This window comes from Anoplopoma fimbria, chromosome 24 (genome assembly GCF_027596085.1).
Source record: "Anoplopoma fimbria isolate UVic2021 breed Golden Eagle Sablefish chromosome 24, Afim_UVic_2022, whole genome shotgun sequence".
In the NCBI taxonomy this organism is placed as follows: domain Eukaryota; kingdom Metazoa; phylum Chordata; class Actinopteri; order Perciformes; family Anoplopomatidae; genus Anoplopoma; species Anoplopoma fimbria.
In genome coordinates, this window is record NC_072472.1 from 14,071,959 (window position 1) to 14,095,084 (window position 23,126).

The 23,126-nt window shown below is 40.0% G+C and overlaps 1 protein-coding gene across 1 annotated transcript in view; it reads left to right on the forward strand.

Annotated features, from left to right (window-relative positions):
* ubl3a (ubiquitin-like 3a) overlaps positions 1 to 23,126 on the forward strand; it is a 33,543-nt gene that overhangs the window by 5,973 nt on the left and 4,444 nt on the right. Inside the window, exons 2-3 of the mRNA XM_054626517.1 lie at positions 21,106 to 21,214; positions 22,979 to 23,065. Coding sequence (XP_054482492.1) covers positions 21,106 to 21,214; positions 22,979 to 23,065 — 196 coding nt within the window. The remainder of the gene's footprint in view (positions 1 to 21,105; positions 21,215 to 22,978; positions 23,066 to 23,126) is intronic.

Here is a 23,126-nt window from a genome sequence, read left to right on the forward strand (position 1 = left end):
CTGCTTATGTTTATTTGCATTATGTTTGTCTGTGTATTCTTCAGGGCGGCATTTGTCTGTGCATGTGCATCACTGTGTTGTACTCTATGAATAATGACACCTAGATTAGTTATTCATGATAATATGCTATGTAGATGCATGTTTCCCCTATGGGGGGGGGGTCATATCGCCCAGACTTTAACTCAACTATCAAACTAGAAAGATGAACTCATTAGAGATGAGATTAGAGATTACAGCTGTGTCAACGACCACTGCTGTATTGTGTGATTGAATGAACACAACCTGTGTTCTCATGCCCTCATTTTAATCCATGCAAATATCTGCACTGGCTCTGTGCAGGCGGATGTCTCAGCCGTCTCACATATTCTTTTATTAAGGTTTTCATTACCTGCCTAAACGTGAGGTTGATGGCCCATTTAAAGGCACAGAATAACTGTGTCTCTGGCTGCAGACCAGCGGCTGAGTGGCGACCGCGCAGTCAGGTGTGTGTTTAGTCCCGTTAGCTGTTAGCCAGAGACATCGTCCAAAGCAATAGTGGGAAAACTGTTTTCCCCATTGGCATACAGCTTTTGCTTCTCCCCCACAGTGTCTCTGGCTGCAGATTAGCGGCCGGGGGTCAGAGATGCACCCAGCTGTTTTATCAGTACCCCTTTCCCTAGCGGCCAGGAGCCGGTTCAGAGTAGGAAGTGAGGAGTCAGCAGGAAGTCAATGAAAATATAAAACGGACAGAAACATTTTTGAGAAAGTATGAGTCACTGCTACCACGAGAGATCCTCGAGCATGAATCCATAACTTGCCAGCCAAAATAATTCGCAGTCTGTTGCAGCAGATTACGAGATTATCCATGGACAGACACAGAAGAATCACTCGCTCACTCACTCACTCACGGACGCATGCACATTAAACTCGTGTTATTTGACGCATGTAGATGTCTCAAGCTTTTACCCAAATGTGGATGTGTGCAGTGGTTAAGAGTGTTTTGTTAAGAGGTTTTGACTGTAATGCTCCTGATAATTTAGGCCAGAGACCAAGCGGTGGGGGAAAAGATCGATTCTTAGATGCATCGCGTTTCTCACTTGGATTATGACTCGATGTAGAAAACTCAATAATTGGAAATTTAAAGCTCAATTCTCAACGTTATGATTGCCGTTAACAATTCTGTGACACCGGGATGTCCATTCCTGAACGCAACGGACGTAATACACGTGTGTTTTGTTTACGTTGTAAACTAGGCTAAATACTAGCGGCGTTTTGGTGAAGGCAGCTGAGCTTGAGCAGCCGAATATGGATACAATCCGACTTGTGTGCGAGATTAACTGGTTTTGAATTATGGGTGTAACCCTCCACTTGACACATCTCTTCTATTGAATTAATAGAAGATAATGGAAGTAAATTCATCTGATTTTTAATTCAAGAATGTTGACGCATCAAAATTAATGGATAATGGTTTTATAATTGCATCGTAGCCCTCAGAATCAAATCTTGAGGTGCCCTGATATTCCCACCCTTACTAGAGACACATTTCACAAAGCAAAACTTTAATAACCACTCGATTAAATCTTCAGGATAAAGCTAGCTATTGGATTTCACTCCCCAGGCTTGAATAGTGCGACCCTATCTCCTTTGTTGTTAGTTTGTCTTTCTTATCAGCCCAACTAGAAGACCGAATAGTTCCGTGATATAACTCAGAGGGGTTCTAAGAAGAATACTCAGTGTGTGCGTGTTGGGATAAAAGCTTATTCTGCTGGAAAATCCCCCTCTTTTCAGCAGTCACTGTTGGCAGGTATGGCTTTGCTCAGGCTGAGGAATGTGTTGAACTACTTCACTGTTTTGGGGGCTCCCTGGGTCCTGGTTCAAGAGGAAACTCCTGGTCTACACTATGGATTCAGGTCCTGATCTCTCTTGACGGGGAATTTTTGTACTTGTTGTATGCTGCATGTCCTCCTGCCCTTGAACATTAATATCCCAGAAGCAGAGATAGCGATGTAATTAGCACCAAATTGACAGCGCTCATTACTAATTCTTGATCATTGCTTTCTTGCAAAATCAGCTCTCTACTGAACATGCTGGACGTCTCAGGACACTGAGGTGTTACAGAGTCAGAGCATGACAGAGATGAGTGGGTGTGTTAGCGTAAACACTAACATGACAAAGTCCTAACTAGATTCTGTATGCCACTTTTGAAGTTTATTTGCACATAATTTGTGTATGCATGTGCACATTTGCTTGTAGCGAAAACACAAACCAGCTAAAGCACACTGCTTCTTCCTGTTAAGTGTGACGTGTTTGCTGTTGGCTTTGCCAGAGGAGTAACACCCATCGCACTTCCCTTTTGGTCCAGAAAAACATCTCAAACTAGAGCTGTGTTTTTAAAGCTCATTGTACGTATCTCCAAGTATAATTCTTGTAGACAAATACTAAATCCAAATGCAATTGTCTTTTTGCTTTAAACAAAGTGAGGTTGATGTGTTAATGTAGAATGTTAACGCTTCCTCACACCATTAAAAAAAGAAATCGCCTGATTCTCAAAAAATATACCAAAGCCAAAAAAAAAACTTTTTGGCCAAAAGAAAAGGGAGTAGATGAGTTACTGCTTCCTCATACTGAAGAAATGATACTCATAGGATGCTGTGTGCTGGCTGAGTTGAGAAACCAAAAGGAGGAAGAGAAACTTGTGTTGTGAAATAGCAGCAGAGTGACACGCAGAGAGGAACACGTACAGCCGAACAAAAGCTCATTTTACTGAACTTTACTTTATAAAGTTCTTAGTCACTAAAAGGAACAGTGTGTTTTACCGGCGCATTTCTGGGAGACGGGGAGTTTCTGGTGTTTCTGTTTGGATAATAAGTTTCTAATGGAAATTCTGCACAAATAATGTGTTCAATCAGTGTTCTCAGAGCTACACTGTATTTATCTCAGTTGTTCACCAGGCATTCATTTCAGTGATAAACTCAGGCATCGTTATACATTCTTTCGTTTTATTTATATTGCCATTAAAGGGATGTTTCAGGATGGGGTCTTTACATACAATTTAAACAGATGCAAAACAAAAGCTATCTATTGAAAACACTGCATTTCCATGTGAGTCTAAATGTTGAGTAGAAATAGAGTGCAAGTGTGTGAAGGAGAAATGAGGGATGGGGAGGGCTGGTGTTCGACCAGCTCAATAAAAGGAGCCTTTCAGCTGCACTGGAAACAATTTCCAGCTGAGGGGACATTTATATTAAAGCTGCGCCTTTGCCAGCACAGACTGTTTGTGTGTGTGCGTCAGAGCAGCTAGCTAACAAGAATAAACTGTCCCTTCTTCTTGATACATTTTGGGACACGCTGCCATTTCTGAATGGGTCCTTAAATCTGTCCCAATATTTGGAACGTCCTGTGCCAGCGGCGTCAGACGGGCAATACGTTCTGAGGGGGAATTAAAGGGGCAGTGTTGAGACTCTTTGGGTCCCAGACAGGGCAGACATCAGCTACGGAGCAGTCATCCAAAGGTCAAGCCTCATTGGCTGACTGTTCCAACAGGATCAGCTGGTCTCTAGACCTCACACATATGCCTTTAAAACATACTTTTACTCTGTTGTGGTTGTTAATAAGAAAATGACCTTTGAATTCTTTCAAAATGTAAATGATCTGACATTTTTTGGTACTTGAACCCAACTCGGCAATGCAGTGTTTGACCATATTCATGCCCTTATAGCTATGGGGGCTGCAATCAATGACTGTGTTCATAGTCAATTCATCTGTTATTTGTTGTGGTTAATTGAATGATAGTTTAGTATTTCAAATGTCAGGACAATATAACAAATCTACTCAATTTCCAGTGCACAGGTCAGGATTCTCTGGTTTAACAGTCCAAAAACTTAAAGTTATTGAATTTTGTTTGATATAAAACAAACAAAAAGCACAAAATCATGACATTTGAGGAGCTGGAGCCAGAACATGTTTGGCATTTTGCTTGCTAAAAGACTGAAAAAACGAATCAATTATTAAAACTGATGGGTATATCCACTATGCCAAAATGTTGGAAAAAACCTGATTCCTAAGTATCAAAGTTTGAATAATTAAAACTAAAGAACATAACATAAACCTATAGGATCATTACATCATCAAGGAGAGCCGTGTTGTGTCGTGAGTCTTGAGGACAACGTTTCCAAATCTTAATATAGAATGCGGACAAACACTTACCGCAGGTATCCCATTACTTTTAACTGACTAATTCGTCGCTAGGTAACCATCTCCAAAGTTCATCTTCCAGAAGCTTGTGTGTCACATATACCAAGCCTTAATCCTCAGATGATTATGTGAGCCAGCTTTAGGATTTAAGCTTTCAGGGGTTTGTGAACAGTCTGTGTAGAAACCAGTAATCCTGCTATTTTACATATGGTTATTATATCTAAACTTATTGTTTGTGTCAACCGCTTTAAATCCTTTTCTGCAACTTCAGTGTAAATATACTACTTTTGGTGTCCTTGCTCTAAACTTACAAATACAAACTCTTGATTAATTGTGTACGGCATGCATATATGAATTTGTGAGCTGTAATTGAAAGTGTAAAAAACAATTGGCAGGAACATTTTTTGGGCTTTTTGCTGAAACATTGTCGTGATGTCAGAGGGAACAAAAGGGAAACAAAAGGGAACCGTAAGCCCTTTTTTGCATCTTTGATTGATTTAATCATATTGACACAGACACAAACAAAGATGTCGACGGGAAATAGTCACAGAGGAGTTTAAGATAAAGAAGACAGCCAGAGACAGGAAGTAGTGTGCGTGTGTGCGCGTGTGTGTGTGTATATATGTGAAACACAAAGAGAAAAAGCGAGCATAGAGAGAGGGTATATTTGGCCTTCATGCTGTCTTGCACAAATTTGCCATTGCATGTCTGAATGCTATGGAGATCTCTGACTATGAATATCTCTTATGATCCCAGCAGGGGTTTTGTGTGTGTTTCATGTATGTATGTTTCATGTGTTTATGTCTGTGTCTGTGTGTGTGAGTCTGTCTGAAAGCGCTAGCAGTAATGAAGCATTGGACCTTGCACTAGAAGGATTAAAGGCTTTTAATCTTCTTATTTTTTCTTGTTTCTTTTAATGTGGAAGAATTGGTTTATCTTTAGAGAACCAGCAGAACTGTGACTCACAAAGAGGACATCAGATATCGACCTATTGTTAAGCTTAATTACACATTTCTGTGAAGTGGCTTCTCTCCGCGCCAGAGATCATTTGGCTAAACATACGGTTACCAACGAAACGGCAGCGTTCACTGTCTCTTAAATTCTGTGTTCTAGTCTAGCGGTTTTTCCAAATCTCAGACATTTGTTTATGAGTAAGCCTCGCACCTTTGAGCTAAGTTGGGCTGACTTCCGTTGAGCGCGGCACAGAATAGCGCAGTCAGCTGATCTTGGTACAGTCACAGTTCATAGTACAGTGTGGTTTAAGGCTCACTAGAACCATTACGGCTCAGAGATGGCAGGTACAGTGCTCCTTTTTAATTTTTAATCTAAATGTCACAGTGTTGACTAAACAGGGTTTTATCTTTGAAGCCAAAGTGGTCTTAAACTTTAAGCTACCTCTGCGAGCACTCTGTTGTGAAGTCAGGTAGATATATGAGGAGCAATTACACTATCTAGCATGTTTGTAAACATCTTCATTATGGTTACGTAACAGGAAGCAACATATCTCCTAAACAGAGCCCCTTAGCTGGTTATGTCATCTGTATTCATATTTCTTTTTGCCCTTGGAGTGGAACAATGTTTGTCAAAGATCTTGATTGGGTCCCCAGCCACCACCCTCCTCCTCCTCCTCCTCCTCCTCCTCCTCCTCCTCCTCCTCCTCCTCCTCGCTGCCCCGTGCCTTCCTGTTGTTGCTCTTGTAAGCGTTTGCCTCCACTGTCTCCCCACTGAGGCTGCCTTTTTCCTGTTATGCACAACACAAACATAACAAGCGGCTCAGATCTCTAACAAGACAACAATGAAATAGAAAACCCCTATAGACGCATGTCGTACATTCTGCAGTCTGTTGTGCTCATTTATTCAATTGATTTCACATAAGTTTTTGCTTTAGAAAATGAAGAATCCCTTGGGCTTGTTGGTGGGTTTTCTGTTGAGTTAGCTCTGCTGAAAGAAGCTGTAGTTTGTGTTGCAATAAATACATTTCATTGTGAAGATGAAATTGTTATACCTACAATGAAATCTAGTACAGCAACACAACAAGCATCCTCAAAAATGACGTATTGAATATACACCTTTTGAGCAAAGTCTTTACATAAACAGAACATTGTAGGCTTCACAAAGATATTATTTATTTAGGACTATTACATTAGACTACTATATGATGAATGCAAGATTACACTGTGCCCTCCCCCCATGCACTTATTTATTATTAGTAGTATTACTAGTGCGTCATGTATCCACAATATACAACTACAATACAACTTTTTAGGTTGTACTGTTTACTTACTACACATGCTTACTCTCAGATTGTATAAGAGGCTTTGCATGTAAACCTGCATCTATTCCTGTCACTGCATGCTTCTTCATTCCTGAATAGGCCTTGAAAATGCTCTGTGTGTGTGTGTGTGTGTGTGTGTGTGTGTGTGTGTGTGTGTGTGTGTGTGTGTGTGTGTGTGTGTGTGTGTGTGTGTGTGTGTGTGTGTGTGTGTGTGTGTGTGTGTGTGTGTGTGTGTGTGGTAGTAATACCCCTGGTTGTTTCTGTCCTGTGCCATCTGGTAAATTCCAGCACAGAGGGCATTTTAGCTTGCCAGCAGTCTCTATCTGTGTCCCTCTCTCTCACACAGACACAGACACACACACACACACACACACACACACACACACACACACACACACACGTACACAGACACACACGCACACTCTCATGTAGACATTTTCTCTGCTACACACACATGGCGTCACGTGAGTTGTGACTGCAGGGCAGTACTGTTTTCTGGGGGAGAAAAAGGAAATGCAGTGTTGTGGAGTTAACTGCTGTCTACCAGCCGTTTCTCCTTTCTACTCTGATGTGGATGCTCTGTTTTTCCGTTCTCTCTCTCTCTCTCTCTCCTCCATGCTACATCAGTTTCTTCCATGTCTGATAAGCCGTTATAGTATCCGAGGAAAAGAACAAAGATAGTAATAGAAAGGGAATGAGTTATGGAACCGCAATGTGTGCGGCAATGTGCTTTGTGAAAACCATCTAAAAAAATAACACCTTGTCAGGATTTGAAATTCAGATTTGGATTTACAGGCCAACCATTCACTTTGAATTATGGATTTTGTCAACTCACAGTCATTCATGTCAGCCTGAAAACACACTCAATTTCCACGTGGCAGCAATAGTATTACACATAGGATCATGACAGATGATAGAAAATAAAAGTTACTGGACTGAGTTTCATTTGTCTTTTTTAGCAAAACCCTTACCAGTAAATACTAGAAAAAAAGGAAAGCCAGCAAATGTCTGGTTGTTCTTTTAATTGATAACTCTGTTAATTATTTTTTTCGATGAATGATCCCAGAGAACAAATCCAGATTGCTCATTTTGTCAGACAAACAGTTTGAATCCAAAATATATTAAATATAATATAAAACTGAGTAAAGCAACAAATTCACACATTTTAGAGTTCAGTTTTATTAAATAGCTGAACTGATTAATCAAATATCTTAAATTTCTTTAAACAGATTTTGATCAATGACTAATCATTTCAGCATTGCAGCACTTTTTTCATAAATGGTATTTTTTTATTTCATGGGGGCCAGCTTTGAATGTAGTAATTAATAAAATCAATTAAAGTGGGAAGAAATATATTTAAATATATAGCCCCTAATGCTTAAATGTTTGATGCACACACGAACAACATGGGGAAGTGCTAAGAAAAAATCAAATCAGGTTAATCCTAACTGCAGGACATCGGCTACACACACTGGGGAGACCACCTAGGAAAGAGGATCGGGGAGGGTGGGGATGTAGACACAGAGTAGGGAGGAAGGTGGTGAGACAGGGGAAGACAGAGGTCACCTCATAGTATGTGGTTCTCCTGGGAGGGAGAGAACTGCATTGGGATGATTTTCTTGACTCTAGGGCCTTCACATACCGGGGGGTCTGGAAAACACGGGGGAGGAAGTCACATTGGTGAGACACACTGTGATGGAAGTGAGAGAGAGTGAGAGGAGGAGGAGGAGGGGGAGTGAGCTAGCAGACAGGGCTGCTGCAGAGCAAATGGGAGGAGGTAGGAGACAGGAGGTCCTTTCATCACAGCCATCATCAGGGATCATCAACCCTCTGTGTGGTCCCGTCACACCAGCAGCACGCCGACACGTGGCTCGTTGGCCTTTGGGTTTGTGTCTCTGCTGGTAGCTGTATTTATTACCCAGAGCATGAACAGACAGACTATAGAAGGGCAGGCGATTAATGTTTAATTTGGGAAACAGAACCGCAAAGGAAATTAAGAATAAACATAATCCAGTGCTGATTTAAACAACGCTTAATACAGATTTCAAATCCCAATGCTTACAGCTTACATGTTTTCTTTTAGTCACAGCTTCCCTGTTCAACAGTGTTTTATTGTACTTGTAGTATTTAACTTTAAACACAAAATAAGAAAGAAGTTGCCATGGTAGCATGCATACAGCTGAATACACTTTACTGAAGAAAGAAAAAAAAATGTTTCTTAAAATAAAGCCCCAGATGTCGTTATGATTATGTTATTTTAAAAGGAACATTTTGAATGAACATTTACCTGGAAATAATCGTATTATCAACCCTTTTTTGCTGAACAAACAGGTTCTTGTAGTTCAGTCTTACTCTCTGATTCCCAGCCAACAATCAGTCGTACCTCCATTTGCCACACAGACATGATGTGACTATTCATTGTGCTCATAGATTAGAGTTGGGTACATTATGGACACAGAGGACATCATGTAACTCTGCATTGTGCTGTTTAACAAGAGTGAGATCTTAAATGAAAATCTGTCTTGGATGTCAGAAGAAAATGAGTTGAGAAGTAATGCTAGAAAAGGAGTAGTGCTGCCAGCCGTCATAGAAAGAGGAAGCACAATATTCTTTATGTATGGGGATAACAGCACACATTTTTTCAACATTCACGGCGTTGCACTCAGTTTGACACACAAAAAGTAAAAATAATAACTGTGTTAAGAATGAAAAAAGCTTGGTGTGCTATAGACCAAACTGTGTCGAGAGAAGTATGAAAATAGCTGTCGCTTTTCGGTATACATTGTGCCGGACTACGTAATTTGTTTTACTGATGTCCTGAAAAATCATTTAAACCGTCAAAACCTTTGTTTTAGTCATCTATAGTGGTTATTTGCATAAAAAACAATTTAAGGGATAAGGAAATTAAAAGTTTGTGTTTTTATTTAATAAAGAATCATGTATCATGTAATAAATGTATTGGAGAGCTTGTAGAGCTTGATTGAGGAAGCTAGCCAGGTCATAATTCTCTTTCTAACATCTATTTTATATTGCTGTGAAAATATCTCCTTCAAACAACTGCATTTATTTTATCTAAGTATTATTTAAGTATCTTGCCAAAAAAACACATTTTACAAGATTATATCTGAGCACGTCATGATAAAATTCTAATGTATTTTAGCACAATACTCATTTTTTACTGAATTGAGCATTAATTCACCATAATGTACCTGAATGGAACCTCTGTATGTGAGCTTTTAGCTCCGGTGCTGCTAACGTAACTGAACACATATTTGTTGTTCACAATGTAGCATTATCAGGGCTCTGCAACTAGAAAGCATTAATGACAATGTCTAGATTGCATTTTTGTCAAACCGTGAGGGGGATCTGTACTGATCACAGATCGACTACAGTCCGTTATACCTATACCTCTTTATGTCATTGTTATACCACTCTCTATCTTATGTCTTTCCTTGTGTTTGTGAGAAGGGGACAGGCGGTCTAGACGCTGACGGAGGGATCAGAGGAGAATCGATTGAAGCATACGAGAGCAATTTCACGTCTCGTCCCACAGCTTCATAAGCAGAGCCTCAGCAGCCCCCCCCCCAAAAAAAATATATTTTATGTGTGTGTATAGCAAATGTGTGTGAATTTAAAACTCCAAATACCGGATGACCAAAGGAGCTAAGCCGATTTTACATTCACGCTTCCTCTCCTCGCCACGTCTCTCTGACCTTCGTTGTTCCCTTCTTTGAATCCTCTTTGAGTTCCCTCTCTCATTTCCTGCCTCAGTCCCACGGGCTCGCCTCCAAAAGTGTCAGCGTTTCCTGTGTCCTCCTATAGCATCAGACCTCGTCATCACTAATCATGGCGTCTGTTTAGCATCAGCACTTTGAAGGTGATGTGTGATACAGGACTCTGTAAATCTTTTTCGCTTGTTCCTTTGATTGTTTTCATGTCACTCTGTCTTTGACTGTTTTGTATTTACTTTCTCACTCTGAAAGTATTTATTAGAGTTTTGTTTTTCGGATGAGACGAGTACAGTGGAGCGGATGTGGTAATGGGGCTGTCAGTGGAATTTAATCAAGAGAAACCATCTTCTTTTTCTGCTAAGTGACATTCTGTCTCACATTTCATTCCTCTTGTTTTCTCTGGTCATTTAAGAAGTGTCTTTACTCTCCCTGTTGGCTCTGTAAAGATGAAACAAGTTGTGAATGCAACATTTACAGATCATCACCTCTTGAGGTGATATGGCAAACTTGTAACAAAAAAGCCAACAGATTTATTGTCATTAGCACGGAAAAACAAGTTGCACGGTACAATGAAATCCCTAGTTTGCTGTCCTTTCTGATTTCCATTTATAAAAAAATGATTAAAGATTGCTTAAGAGTGCCAAACAGAAACACATAATAAATACAAAGAATTGGTAACAAGTTTAGATGCATATATAACACTGTACAGTAAAGTGTGATCGCTGATAACTTAATAGTGGAAAATACAATATACCCAAGTGTCAGAGATTTTATCATGGACTACTTGTGTTGTTTATTTCTTCAGATGCAAATATGAAAGCATTATAATGTGTGCACATGCATCAGTTACCATGTCTGTGTTTCGCAGAACAGCAAATTGAGGAACTAAAGAAGACTGATGTGACCTCAAATGCAAAAGCACTCAGATGATCATCTCTTCAAACATCGAACAGTCAAGCCTATTTAGTCTGGCCTAAAACAGGATTTACATTGTATTCTTAATAATGTATAAATGAATCCACTGACACTGTTACAGATGCTAAAACCACAAACATTTAACATTTTCTTTTGATTCAATTTCTTGCCAAGAGTAAGATGATAGTAAGATATTAGAGTATCAATATTCTCCCACAACAACTGACAGAAAGAGTAGCTTTAACTCACAAATTACACACAATTATTATGTTCATCATTGGTATGACAATCAATTCAGTCAACAATAACTTTTGGGGTGGGAGAGGCATACATAAGTGTGAGTCAGAGAGAGAGAGAGAGAGAGAGTACAGCACCGTACAGTAATTAACTACAGTTTCGGCTCACATTTGGCATGTAAATTAATTTATCCCTGGGAGTGTTGAACAGCCATTTTGAAAATGTTGAAAAGCGAGACAAAGAGTAGAGGGAGAGGCATGACGCAGCCATGCGAGAGGTTAACCTGCATCAACCTCTTTGTGAAAGCTCTGATCACAGAGAGGAGGCGAGGGGAAAGAAAGGTGTGATCAAAGTCACCTACCTGGCGTCTGTCAGGAGAGAGGAATGCAGCCCTGGGTGTGTGTGTGTGTGTGTGTGTGTGTGTGTGTGTGTGTGTGTGTGTGTGTGTGTGTGTGTGTGTGTGTGTGTGTGTGTGTGTGTGTCTATGTGTGTGTGTGTGTGCACCAGTTAGGCAAGTTTTCATAGAAGGAGGGGAGATGACAGCATGAAAGGGGAGCTCTACCTGTTTCTCGAACGAGGAGAAGCAGTTGATGGATTAAAGGGTTATCTGGTTTTAAACGGTGGGAGAAGGGAATGATGAAGAGAGAGGACAGAGAGCAGAGAGCTGTCGGGTACAGTACCGGCTGGAGCGCAGGAAACTGTCTATCAGGCCGGTGACAGGAAGGAGAGGGATGGAAAAGAGAAGCAGAGTGGTTTCGTGGTTGGGATGAGGAAATCAGCTTATCAAAGGATAGGTCTCTTTGAATGACAGTACAAAAGGAAGAGGGGCTCGGAGAGAGATATGAGGTTTGATGGGGCAACTGTGTAACGAGACGTATGGCTGATACTTGCGAGATCAACTGAAGGGAGTTTTTTTTCTCCTGGATCCAAAACGCAGAGTTTTAACTGCAGCAGTAGGATAATGATGTTCACAGCTGCAGCACTTTTAGGGGCAAAATTAAAGTGTAAAAAAGAAGACTTTCAGATAAAAGAAAATCCTCAATGTCAAATAATGAGTTTTCATTAATAATTATAGCATAGATATGTATTATTAGTTTTGGCAGAGGAGGCAAAAGATGGGAGTTTATTTTCCTTTTTGCAATTAAACGGCCACAGGATGTTTGATGTCATAGTGAAGGAAAGAAGTCTTAATTTAACAACACTTATAGAGCTGTAATGTAGCCATTATCCGCCTCTGCCACAGGAAGTTATCATGATGCACCGGAAAGTGCATCGGATAAAGGTATGTGGTGTTGGCCTTTACGATCTCTTTTTCAGTAGAGCCTCTCTTTAATGATTAATGGCCTTAGTAGAGTCTAACGAGAGGAAGGTCCGCGTTTCATGTCTAGCGAACAGGCTGCTCACTCTGTACACAAAATGAAAGGAAACTCTAGTGGGACTTGATCGTAGACATGCAGGATCACATCAGAGTGCTTCAGAGTGCCCACCTAAATATAACAAGGTCATTATCATGAACATTAAACCTGTCATTGCAGATCTTTTTGGGCCACTTTGGGGCAGCTAAAGCAAGTTGTGAACACAACATTGACATATCATCACTTTTCAAGTTGAGACTTTTTCCTTTACACAGTAAATTATCCAGCAGTTAATGAGCAACATTATCATACATTTGGAGTTGTGTTTATGCCACCTGAAGAAATTAAGTCAAGTTCACTCTCTTTTATCTCTGTTTTTGGTCTCTACCAACTCATAAGGCTATCTAGCTGTTAAATGCTTCACTATGTTCCCCAAGTAGTCATTAACTATGTCTGTCTGCTGTTTAGTGCTGAGCAGTATTGTAATAATAACTTAAAGGCTGTTCCCCCAGCTTCATACTGTATTATTTAGTCATTATGGCTTTTGTGCTTTAGGTTTTACTGTCTGTATTTCCTGAATCCAGCCCCTTGTCCCCAGCCTCTTAGGATAAAAGTAAAATTCCTGGTTGAACTGTAGTAGAGTGAAATGATTGTTTTCCATATGATCTCAGAGATAAGGCCACTGTACTATACTGTAGTGATACATAGTGATAAGTACAGCAGAAACACTAGCCTAGGGTTTTTTGCATTCTGCTAAAGACACCAAACACTGCATCATATTTTCTGAAGAAAAGACCAGTTATTTGCTTGTGAGACACATGATGAAACTCAATCATTCTCAAATTAAAGCTGACATTTCATGCTCCAACCATGTAGAGACAAAAGCAGAAGCTACAGTACCCATGATGTATCTACAATGAAGACATTGATAATATGTGAAATCTTAATGCCCATTTTTAGTCCTTTTCATGCTGATTTTCTCTTGTCTGTTGCAAAATCTGGACTGTGAATGCTTTGCTGAGCAATGTATTGAAGTGTGAGCCCTGCCTGCCTTTATGCAAACACTGTTCATTTTGTGCAATAATCAGAAGAATGATCGACTAAAAATACACACATGGTTTGTGCGAGAATGAGCAAATCTCTTAAAATCTCTAACTTTTCAGAAAATTCCGTCACGTATGATATTTAGTTGTCCAAGTACGTAAAAAAAAACATCTATTATCATGATTTTTGACTTTGATATCCATCAAATCTGTTAAATTTACTGTCATGGAACAAGATATGAGCAAAGACAATTTGCTTTGGCTGAAGTGGTTGTTAAATCATCTGTGGACCGATGTTGCAAGAACTTTAGATGAATGAATTGATTTAAAAAGATAGAAGAAAAGCGCAGTAAGCTCAGTGCGTGTCACATTTAACCCCTGGCCTTGAGCCTACAAGGACTCCAGAGTCACGTAAAGTTTTTCTTCCTGATTAATAATAAAATGCTCTGGTCTTTGAGGAAACTACTTACCACTCAGTGTTTTCCTGATATTATGCCTGCTGGTACAAATGAGCATATATTAAAATATACACAGAACATATAAATTACTATTGTAATGAACTAAAAGACATTCCTTAAGCCTTAACTAAAGTACCAATGTTCCTGTAATCACACTGAAGACCAGTAGTGACCATTCACAATGACCGCAGAACAGGACAAAACAGCACAGATGACTAACTAGCTCCATGGTTACTACAAGTGTTGGCATGGCAACCAGACGAGCATGACTGTAGGCATAATCGGCAGCGTTGGAATAAATCTTGACCGGTCAGATGGCCTTACTGGAGCTTTCTTTTTGCTTTTCTTACAGCAAAAAAAACACAACAATTTATCTCCAGAACAGGAGCTTTTCTTCCTCTCAGTCAGGCACCTGTTGGAAAGATTCTCACTTGACTCACGCTCTTGTTAAGCAGGTCAAAACAAACCATGACACATCAGCCACTGTAGATAAGTGCCCTATAAAGATGGTGAAGTTAATAATAAACAAACTTCAGCTGGGTCAAGGTCCTTCTGTTTATTTCTAGATCATTACTGCAGTGAAAAGGTCCGTTGCATCCCTTAGCTGACTTCAGTGACTCAGATGTTTGTGCCAAGCACACATGGTCATGAGCCATGATATCAAAGCTATATTTGGATAACCTGCAATCTCATCCTAACTTTGCTTTAAACTTGAAAATAAATGACATGCATGAAAGTTGTTTTGTAACATTAATTGAATCATCACTGCTTTTATTTTGAAGCAGAAATACTTCACATTTAATCCAAAGGACAGCATCCTCTGAATACAATGTGACATATTTCTGCTCCTCCTCAGGATGAAAATAGCCAGATGGTTGTCTCAAATACGTTTGTTTATCTCCAGTTAGTAATGTGTTAGAAAGAGATTTTTAAGATACATATTTTGAGGAACGGAAAAGAGAAAACAATAAAGTTCTAGAAAGTACATAAAAAAACATTACTGCAGTAATGCAGTACCCCCAACTCCGTTAGACACACAGAGATTACCAGCCCTCGCCTTAGGCTTTGTTTCATCAGTCAACCGCTGTTACGTTGCTGCTCTGTCTGTGTTTATGTGCGCAAACAAAGGAAGGAACTCATACATGGAAAAACAGTATTTATAATATTGTATTAAATATGTCGAACTCAAAATGAGGCTATTTGACAAATCAAAAGAGTTTATTTTCCTGTGAGCTCATTCGGTATTTTGACATCTGAAGAACTGGGGCTGCATTCACCAACGCTGTTAAATCACGTACAGTGATTCTGATTTCTTTTCAGGATGTTTTTAATTAAAAAAAAACAATGGCTCCATGATAGAGTTTGCGTGCTAATAGGAGCTAATAATTGCAGTAGCTCTTTATGTGTTTGCAAAATCACTAAGAGCTTGCAAAGCATTTTTTTTTCTCAGTTTGGGCTAATTAATAAAATCAGTCTCTCAGGCTGCTCTTCTTGCTCTCTTATTCTTTTTCTTTAGGTTTGTTCACGGTTTGTTCAACAAACCGCAACATAGCCAATATGTCTCTCCCTTTTTTCTAGCTTTTAACATTGAAATATATTGACAGTCGTGCCAGAAAGAAAAGCGCCTACAATTAATTATGAATAAAATCAGTTACTGATAATTCATGTGGGATTTGTATTGTTAAAGCGCTGCGTATCTACATTGTTGGGTTTACAGTTGAATTTTTGCCAGATTTAATGGGCAAGTTAAAGCAGGCTGGTTGCTGGATCCAGCTGGCTTGTTTTAAACGGACCCCAGTCGGGCTAATCACCAACCTCCTCTCTTAAACTCATTCATACAGTGAGGACTCCACACTGACAGCAGTGGCTAACCTTAAACAGACTACACATAAAGCTGGTCCAATATATTCCCACAGGAAGGCTTACCGCTCTATAATTTGTTGACTGCTGCAGAGGGTCTAAAGAGCAGCAATACTCTTTAATGCACATATAAACACAGCATATATTAAACCACACACACACATACACACTCTATAGCCTCGAGAAAGAGTTGAGGGTGGTACTCTGGGAGGAATAATTATAGATAGCATTGAATTTCCTGCTCTCAACCGCGTGCAAACAGTGTTTAGCCAAGAGGGTTTGCTTACATCACTTGTTTACACCATGGCACTACTAGCAGAGTCACATTATTGTAGTGTGTAGTGTGTAGTGTGAGGCTACTCCCCACTGAAACGGAGTATTAGTGTGTGCCGAGATTCCTTTTTGTTTTTTAACAAAAACAATAACACAGGCATTTTTGGCATCGTTTTAAAATGAATAATATGTGTCCAAACTGGTACGCCTAGAAACTCCTAACACATGATAATTCATGTACACTGCATGCACATGCCATTATAAACAGGAAAGTAGATTGTTTACTCTGCTGTTGGTTGCTTGGTTACAGACAACACAACAGAGTTTTATTCTACTTCCTATTATAAAAGGTCCTTCTTCCTCCATCTTTCCCACACAAACTCAAACAGAGACAAATTTAGTGTGGAAAAACAGGTTCATGGCTGCTTCAAGGTTACTGTAACCTGTCCTGCTCTGTCGCTCTCTCTCTCTATCATACACACTCAAATGTACATTAAAAAAGTAACAAATCATTTTTTTCCAAGAACTTTGGTTTTGTTGTTGTCTTACTGGAAAGCAGCATTTGTGCTTTGTTTGTTCACAGTTTCTTTGTGAACTTCACAACAGTTGTGCAGAACAAAATAGGCACCGATAACAAAAGAAAAGTCCTGCGTTTTATGTCAACCGCGCTCCTCAAACGCGCAGTTGTGCCTTCAAACATCCGCTCCGTAGGGCTGATAACGCCACTGGACACGCCGCTCGCAAAATGCTTGAATAATAGATGGCCTCCTGTGCATGAAGGCATTAGTAGCAATATGAAATAGACACAATAAGAAAATATAATGTGTACGAATGTAGCCTAAATGTTGGCAGTGAAGGCTTGACAAGCAGGGGGCTGTGTCACGTCTTTCATGCACGAGTAGCCCGTTTCCTTTTTATTTTTACAGAAGTGGACAGGAATATAAGCTGTTGCTACACCAGAAAGTTCCAGTATTGCAAATACTTTCACATACTCACATTGGGGAAGTGATATACTCACTATATTCTAGTTTTTCCTTCATATAGCAGCTCTCGACATTATGAGCTCAGAGAGAGACTAGTATGACATTATGTTTTTATGCATGAGTGTTTGCCTGCGGATATGTGTACTGCATGTAAATGTTTATGCATGAATGCATGATACACTGCGCTCCACATTACCTGGAGCTATTGTATTTGTTCCAGAGAATAGATGGTAATTGAATAACTGTACCTGAGCTGGCTGTGAAACCTCATTAGCAGCCCCCCTGCAGAAGAGAGTCCAGGGAGAAGGCACAAGGACCCACAGGGGGAGGGGGAGGGGGAGGCAAGAGAGCAAGGAAGGAAGAAGCAATATTAAGTGACCTAGTAAGGTGTTGCTCATCCAAAATCTTCATTTAAGTGTATATTTTGCAGCCAAATCAAATAGTTTACAGGATAATCAACCTTTGTTTCTTTATATTGCATGTAATACTTTACTTTTTTCTTTACAGGGCTTGTACAAAGCCAATAAAGTAGTCCACGAATATGAGATATGAGTTTACAGATAATTACAATCCCTCCTCGTCACTGTGAAGGTTGGTTTTTAGCTTTTTGCCGGTTACAAGTACAGTCTATATGTATATCAATGGGTTGCAATCTTTGTCTTTTGGATTATTCTCAGTTAATTTTGTTTGGACGCCCCTGATGCTTCGGAGAATAATGCAGCGTACAGACCATAGTGTAAAAACGCCTCCATTCATGCTTGGTGCTCAGCTTTATGCCAAGCATAAACATAAAGATAAACAAAGCTTTGCTTGGCATTGATCCTGCATGTCCCTGAACTCTACTCGGGGTACTGATGCTGGTAGAATCAATGACTAGCACTTTGTTTCAACATCTCCTATAGGTGTTCAATCTGGTGACTACGAAGGCCTTGGCATCATCTTATCATTTTATTGCTCAATGACCTTTGTACTGTGTATAAAAGCATCTGCATCTGTTATTTATCTTTCTATTTAGGTTATTCTTCTGTTTTGTCACCTGTCTAGGAAGAAAAAGGAAAGTGACGAGCAAGAATAGAGAAAGCAAAGAAGGACGGAGAAGGGGAGACAAACAAAGAAAGACATCTAAAGATGTGTGTGTTGATGATACGAGGAGAATTATTTAACGTTGTTTAAGTGAAGCTAGCGAATGCCTTGTGCATTCCTCCACTGTACGATGTGCATAGCGAGAGATTGATAGAGTGGGGGAGAGAGAGAGAGAGAGAGGGAGGGAGTGAAACAGACAGAGCGAGGGAGGGGGGATGCAGAGATTGCTGCGAGCAGAGGAAGACAATATGATGTGACACTGTAGGAAATGGGCAGGAGGGGAGAAGGGAGGAGGGGTAAAGCTATCTTGTAGGTGTTATCAGGTTAAGCCACCCACCAGCGGCTGTCGCCATGGTGACACCATGGTAACGACCAGGTGATTAACCAGGATGGAGTAAGACCTCACTTATGTAAAGGGTCTTCCTCTCTGTGTCTTCCTCATCATTCCTGTGTTCATCTGTCTCGTTCAGAGTCTGTCTCCAGTATTGTCCGTCTTCAGGGTGTGTTTGTAAAGAACTGTCAGCAGCAGATGTAATAACTTAAATTTACCAGCATTCTGCAAATTCCAGAGTTATGATCTGTATCTCATATCTCATCTGTTTAGTTGAAACTGTCCATTCTGAACAACACCAGGCAATGTTTAGGATAATTTGTGTGTCTCTGTTTGGCTGCATGTGTTTGCATGAAGGGAGCTTTTTATGGCTCAGAATATTCTGCATATACATGAAAAGCTCAAAACTATCAAGTTCATCTGATCTCTCTGAAGCGGCTTTACAGAATGTTTGTGGTCTCCTTTTTTTTTCTCGCTGTACGTTTTTATATGAGTTTCTCTGTATGGCTCTTCCATTCTTAACCCTATAAGCTGATTTGCTAACATGCTTACAGAGATGTCTGTTTCGATCCGTCTGTTACATCACTGCAGCTGTCTCTGTGTGCGTATATGTGTGTATACTCGGCAGAGTGGGTTTGGTGGGGCAGCCACTGGGTGTAGAGGGCTAACAGACGCTCGCGACATGGAAACACACTACAAACAATGACTCACACTTGCTCGTGCCATGTATGCACTGCAGGCTAGACACACAAATATAGAAAGCAAAGTCAAACACACACCACAGACCTTTGCTCTGTCTCTTAAAGTCATACTGTACTACTGCTAAACAAACACCATGCCTGTCAAGAGATAACCTCTAATCTTCATTGCAAATTATATGCAAATTAATGGTTTTGAATGCGAACTACACCCTGTTTTCATCTCACTTCCGTATTTGAGTAATTAAAGTTGAGAGATGCACTACTTCAACACATATATTGTATTTAGCGTTTTTTCTGTATTTATCAGGCTATTTGTTGAAATGTTTAGGATGACATTTTAGACTTGGAGGGTAGCACAGTGAATACAAGTGGTGCCACACTTTATTGTTATGCTTGAATATTGTTATGATATGGATGACAAGTGATTGGAGTATATAGGAAATTCAGATGGTGTTGATACTCCTATATAGTCATGGCGTCTAATGGTCATGGCGCTGCTCATCGATGTTCACAGTATTGTAAAAATGTTTGATTTTTACAACTGGAGTCAGGACCATATTCGTTGTGAAGTGGGAGGAATAACGCTGAAATAAATGTCAGAAAACGGCGAGGAATCAGTAAAACAGCGCAGTGTGCTGTGAGTGAGAATATAACAGGTTTCAGTATGCTGCCACAGCTGAACTGAAGATTATACTGTTTCCAAAGTATGTCTATTTTTGTTTTGGCACAGTAATGTGCAAGAAATTATGATTTATCAGGATTTGGGGGATTTTTTACATATTTTAGCATAGCAAGCAGTTTGTTGTCCACTGTATTTTCTCAATCATTCAATATGGGCTGTATTATGACTGTTGTATGTTTCAGATATTAATAATCTTAAAGTCCATCCCCACCTTAATCATGTAGTCGATCCCATAATGACCATTCCCTACCTGTTCTAGCAGTTCTGTTCAAAGGCTGACAGTCAAGAGGACTTGCACTCTGTTAAAAAGAGTCTCACACTATTAGTCATTTATTGTTTTACTTGACTCTCACCACTGACTACTGGGATAAGCTATCCGAGGCAGGTTGCACATTATAACAGCCTGTAGTGTTCCAACTTATTGTTTGGGTTTGGTGGATGTTTTTACACAGTGAAAACCAAGTTTGGTTGTGTTGGAATTACAAAGATACCCACAATTTATTTCATGAACGGTTTGCAAACCAGAAGGTTTTAATAGTGTACTTATTTCCCAGGAAAGTAATCCATAAAATGAAAAACAAGAATTACACTTCTATTTTGTCTCATGAGGAATCTCATAAAATACAGGATATGTTCAAACTATTTTATAAAAAACAGAAACAGAGCAAAACAAAACATCTGGATCATAAGTGGTGAAGTTGAGAAGTTGACAACCTTCTAGTAATTGACAGACAAAGACAAAGAAACAGGGACCAGAGGGATGAGAGAGAAGTGAGGAGGAAGTTGGAGAGACAGATGGGAGTTAATCCTGCGGAAGAACACTCCTCAGGGTCCTCATATCCTTCTCCTGTTTCCTATTAAACGACTTCCCTTGAACCTGTGTTCTTCCTAAATTTCACTGTTCTTTAATTTGACACGTGACGGTTGCCTGTGTTGTGTTCCATTTAATGTTTCTCATATAAAGCTCTAACAGATATATCTTGTTTTTTTTAATCTGTGTTGCAGATAAACCTGCGGCTTATTTTAGTCAGCGGGAAGACGAAAGAATTCCTCTTCTCTCCCAACGACTCGGCGGCCGACATCGCCAAACACGTCTATGACAACTGGCCGATGGGTGAGTAGCTCCGTTAAGATGCCTCAGTGATTGTTACTGGTGATGGCAGCTGATGAATGATGTGGCAATAGTTACATAGTGAAGCCAATTAAAGCATCCCAAAGTGATCCAGCCAATTATTTTTCTTCACTCAGACATTGATGTATTTGTGTCTCTTCACTATTAATTAAAAAAAAAATTATTGCAGGCCTACTTTAGGTCATCATCAAACTGGTAAAGTTGATATCTGCACACCTTAATCTATGCAGAGAACACTTTATTTTAGCTTTTGGTCTAAAGGGCCTTCATCAGAGCCCTGAATTCAAAACTAAAATGTCTTCACACATCTACAAACTCATTGTCTCACTATTTGGATTGTCCAATGCTGATTCAACTGCCTTCTGATCAGATTTTGGTAAGTGGGGTTTAGTTTAACATACTTGGACATTTGCTATTTTCCCGCATTCTGCACATAAATAATATAGAGCCATGTTGTGTTATCTGGTATGAATCAAATTCTTGCATAAGCACAGCTGCAGTGTGTTCGCAGAAGCTGTAATTGCTAACAATTTAGCTGCTAATGCACTTGGAAACCACATGATCTGACTTCTCTTGGCTGTTTCTATAGCTAAAGATAAAGGCAGCTGAGGGGCTACACTGTGCATTCAGAGAGCCGAGATCACATTCAAACCCACTGCTAATTACTTACGTGTAGCTCCATATAACAGAATGGGAACATGACAATCTTTGGTGGAGTGTAATTAGAGCGCGCTCCTCCTTTCAGCCTGACTATCATTGCATACAGGAATGTTGGATTGCAGTACAGCCACCTCCTCTCTGTAATACACCCACTCCCTAACTGCTTCTACATCAGTGCTAGAATTCGTTTGATACCGTAGACCTTCCAACATCCTTCAAATCTGCTTCTCTCACGGTGCTGTGCATCTAGTCCAGTTTTTGGAGAAGCCCACAGCCAAGAAAAAACTATAAATTAAACTGATGGACTCATGACTGGAAGGAGAACTCAAGGAGAATCTGTTGGTTTTGGAAGAGCGCAGTGTTCCTCCCAGACAACACGATCTGAACCCTGTGAGACCCGGAGCAAGCAATCAGTCAGCACCAACACCCTCCGCTTAGATGGAGACAAACATCTGGTGGCCATACGCCGCTGCCGTGCAACTCCCCCCACGGTTTTCTCTCTCATTTAATGCCTTCACTTTCGTCTGTAGCGCTTCCCAAGCCACACCTCATGTTCCTCTTTTGCTTTCCTTCTTTCTCACATTCTGTAGTGCATCCCACAAAGCCGACATGTCATACATTCTGTGTACAACGATCACAAATACAGGCCCTAAATGTCTTAAAATATCTTGAGTGATGTTGTTGATGGTCTCTCTTTCTTTCGCCAAGCCATGACTGTGTTCAATAATTTGTGTTCACTACACTGTTTACAGTATTTTGTATTGACGCAGAACAGGACTAACAAAGTAGATCCAAAATCAAAGCTTTTTCATCATATCTGCTCTTTGATTCCTTTTTTACAGTTACATAAATAGATTCTGGGAAGCTTCATCCGCAATGTTCAAAGATAAACAGATTTTGTTTATTGGGATTTTTAAAGAATATTAAACACAGTTTATTGATAATAGATTATAAATCATAATATGTTATGGGGAAAGAGGTAAAATAAGAAGAGATAAGCAGGAACGGGAAAACATGTGAAGCTTGTCTTCTGTCTTACTCCATGTTGATGTTTCTATTTAACTCTGCCCCTTTCTTTCCTTTCAGACTGGGAGGAAGAGCAGGTCAGCAGTCCTAACATCCTGAGGCTGATCTACCAGGGCCGGTTTCTACACGGCAACGTAACACTAGGAGGTGAGAAAACACAGAAAGTGCACCTCCCCCCAAAAAAAACTCATGTGCTCATAGACATGCA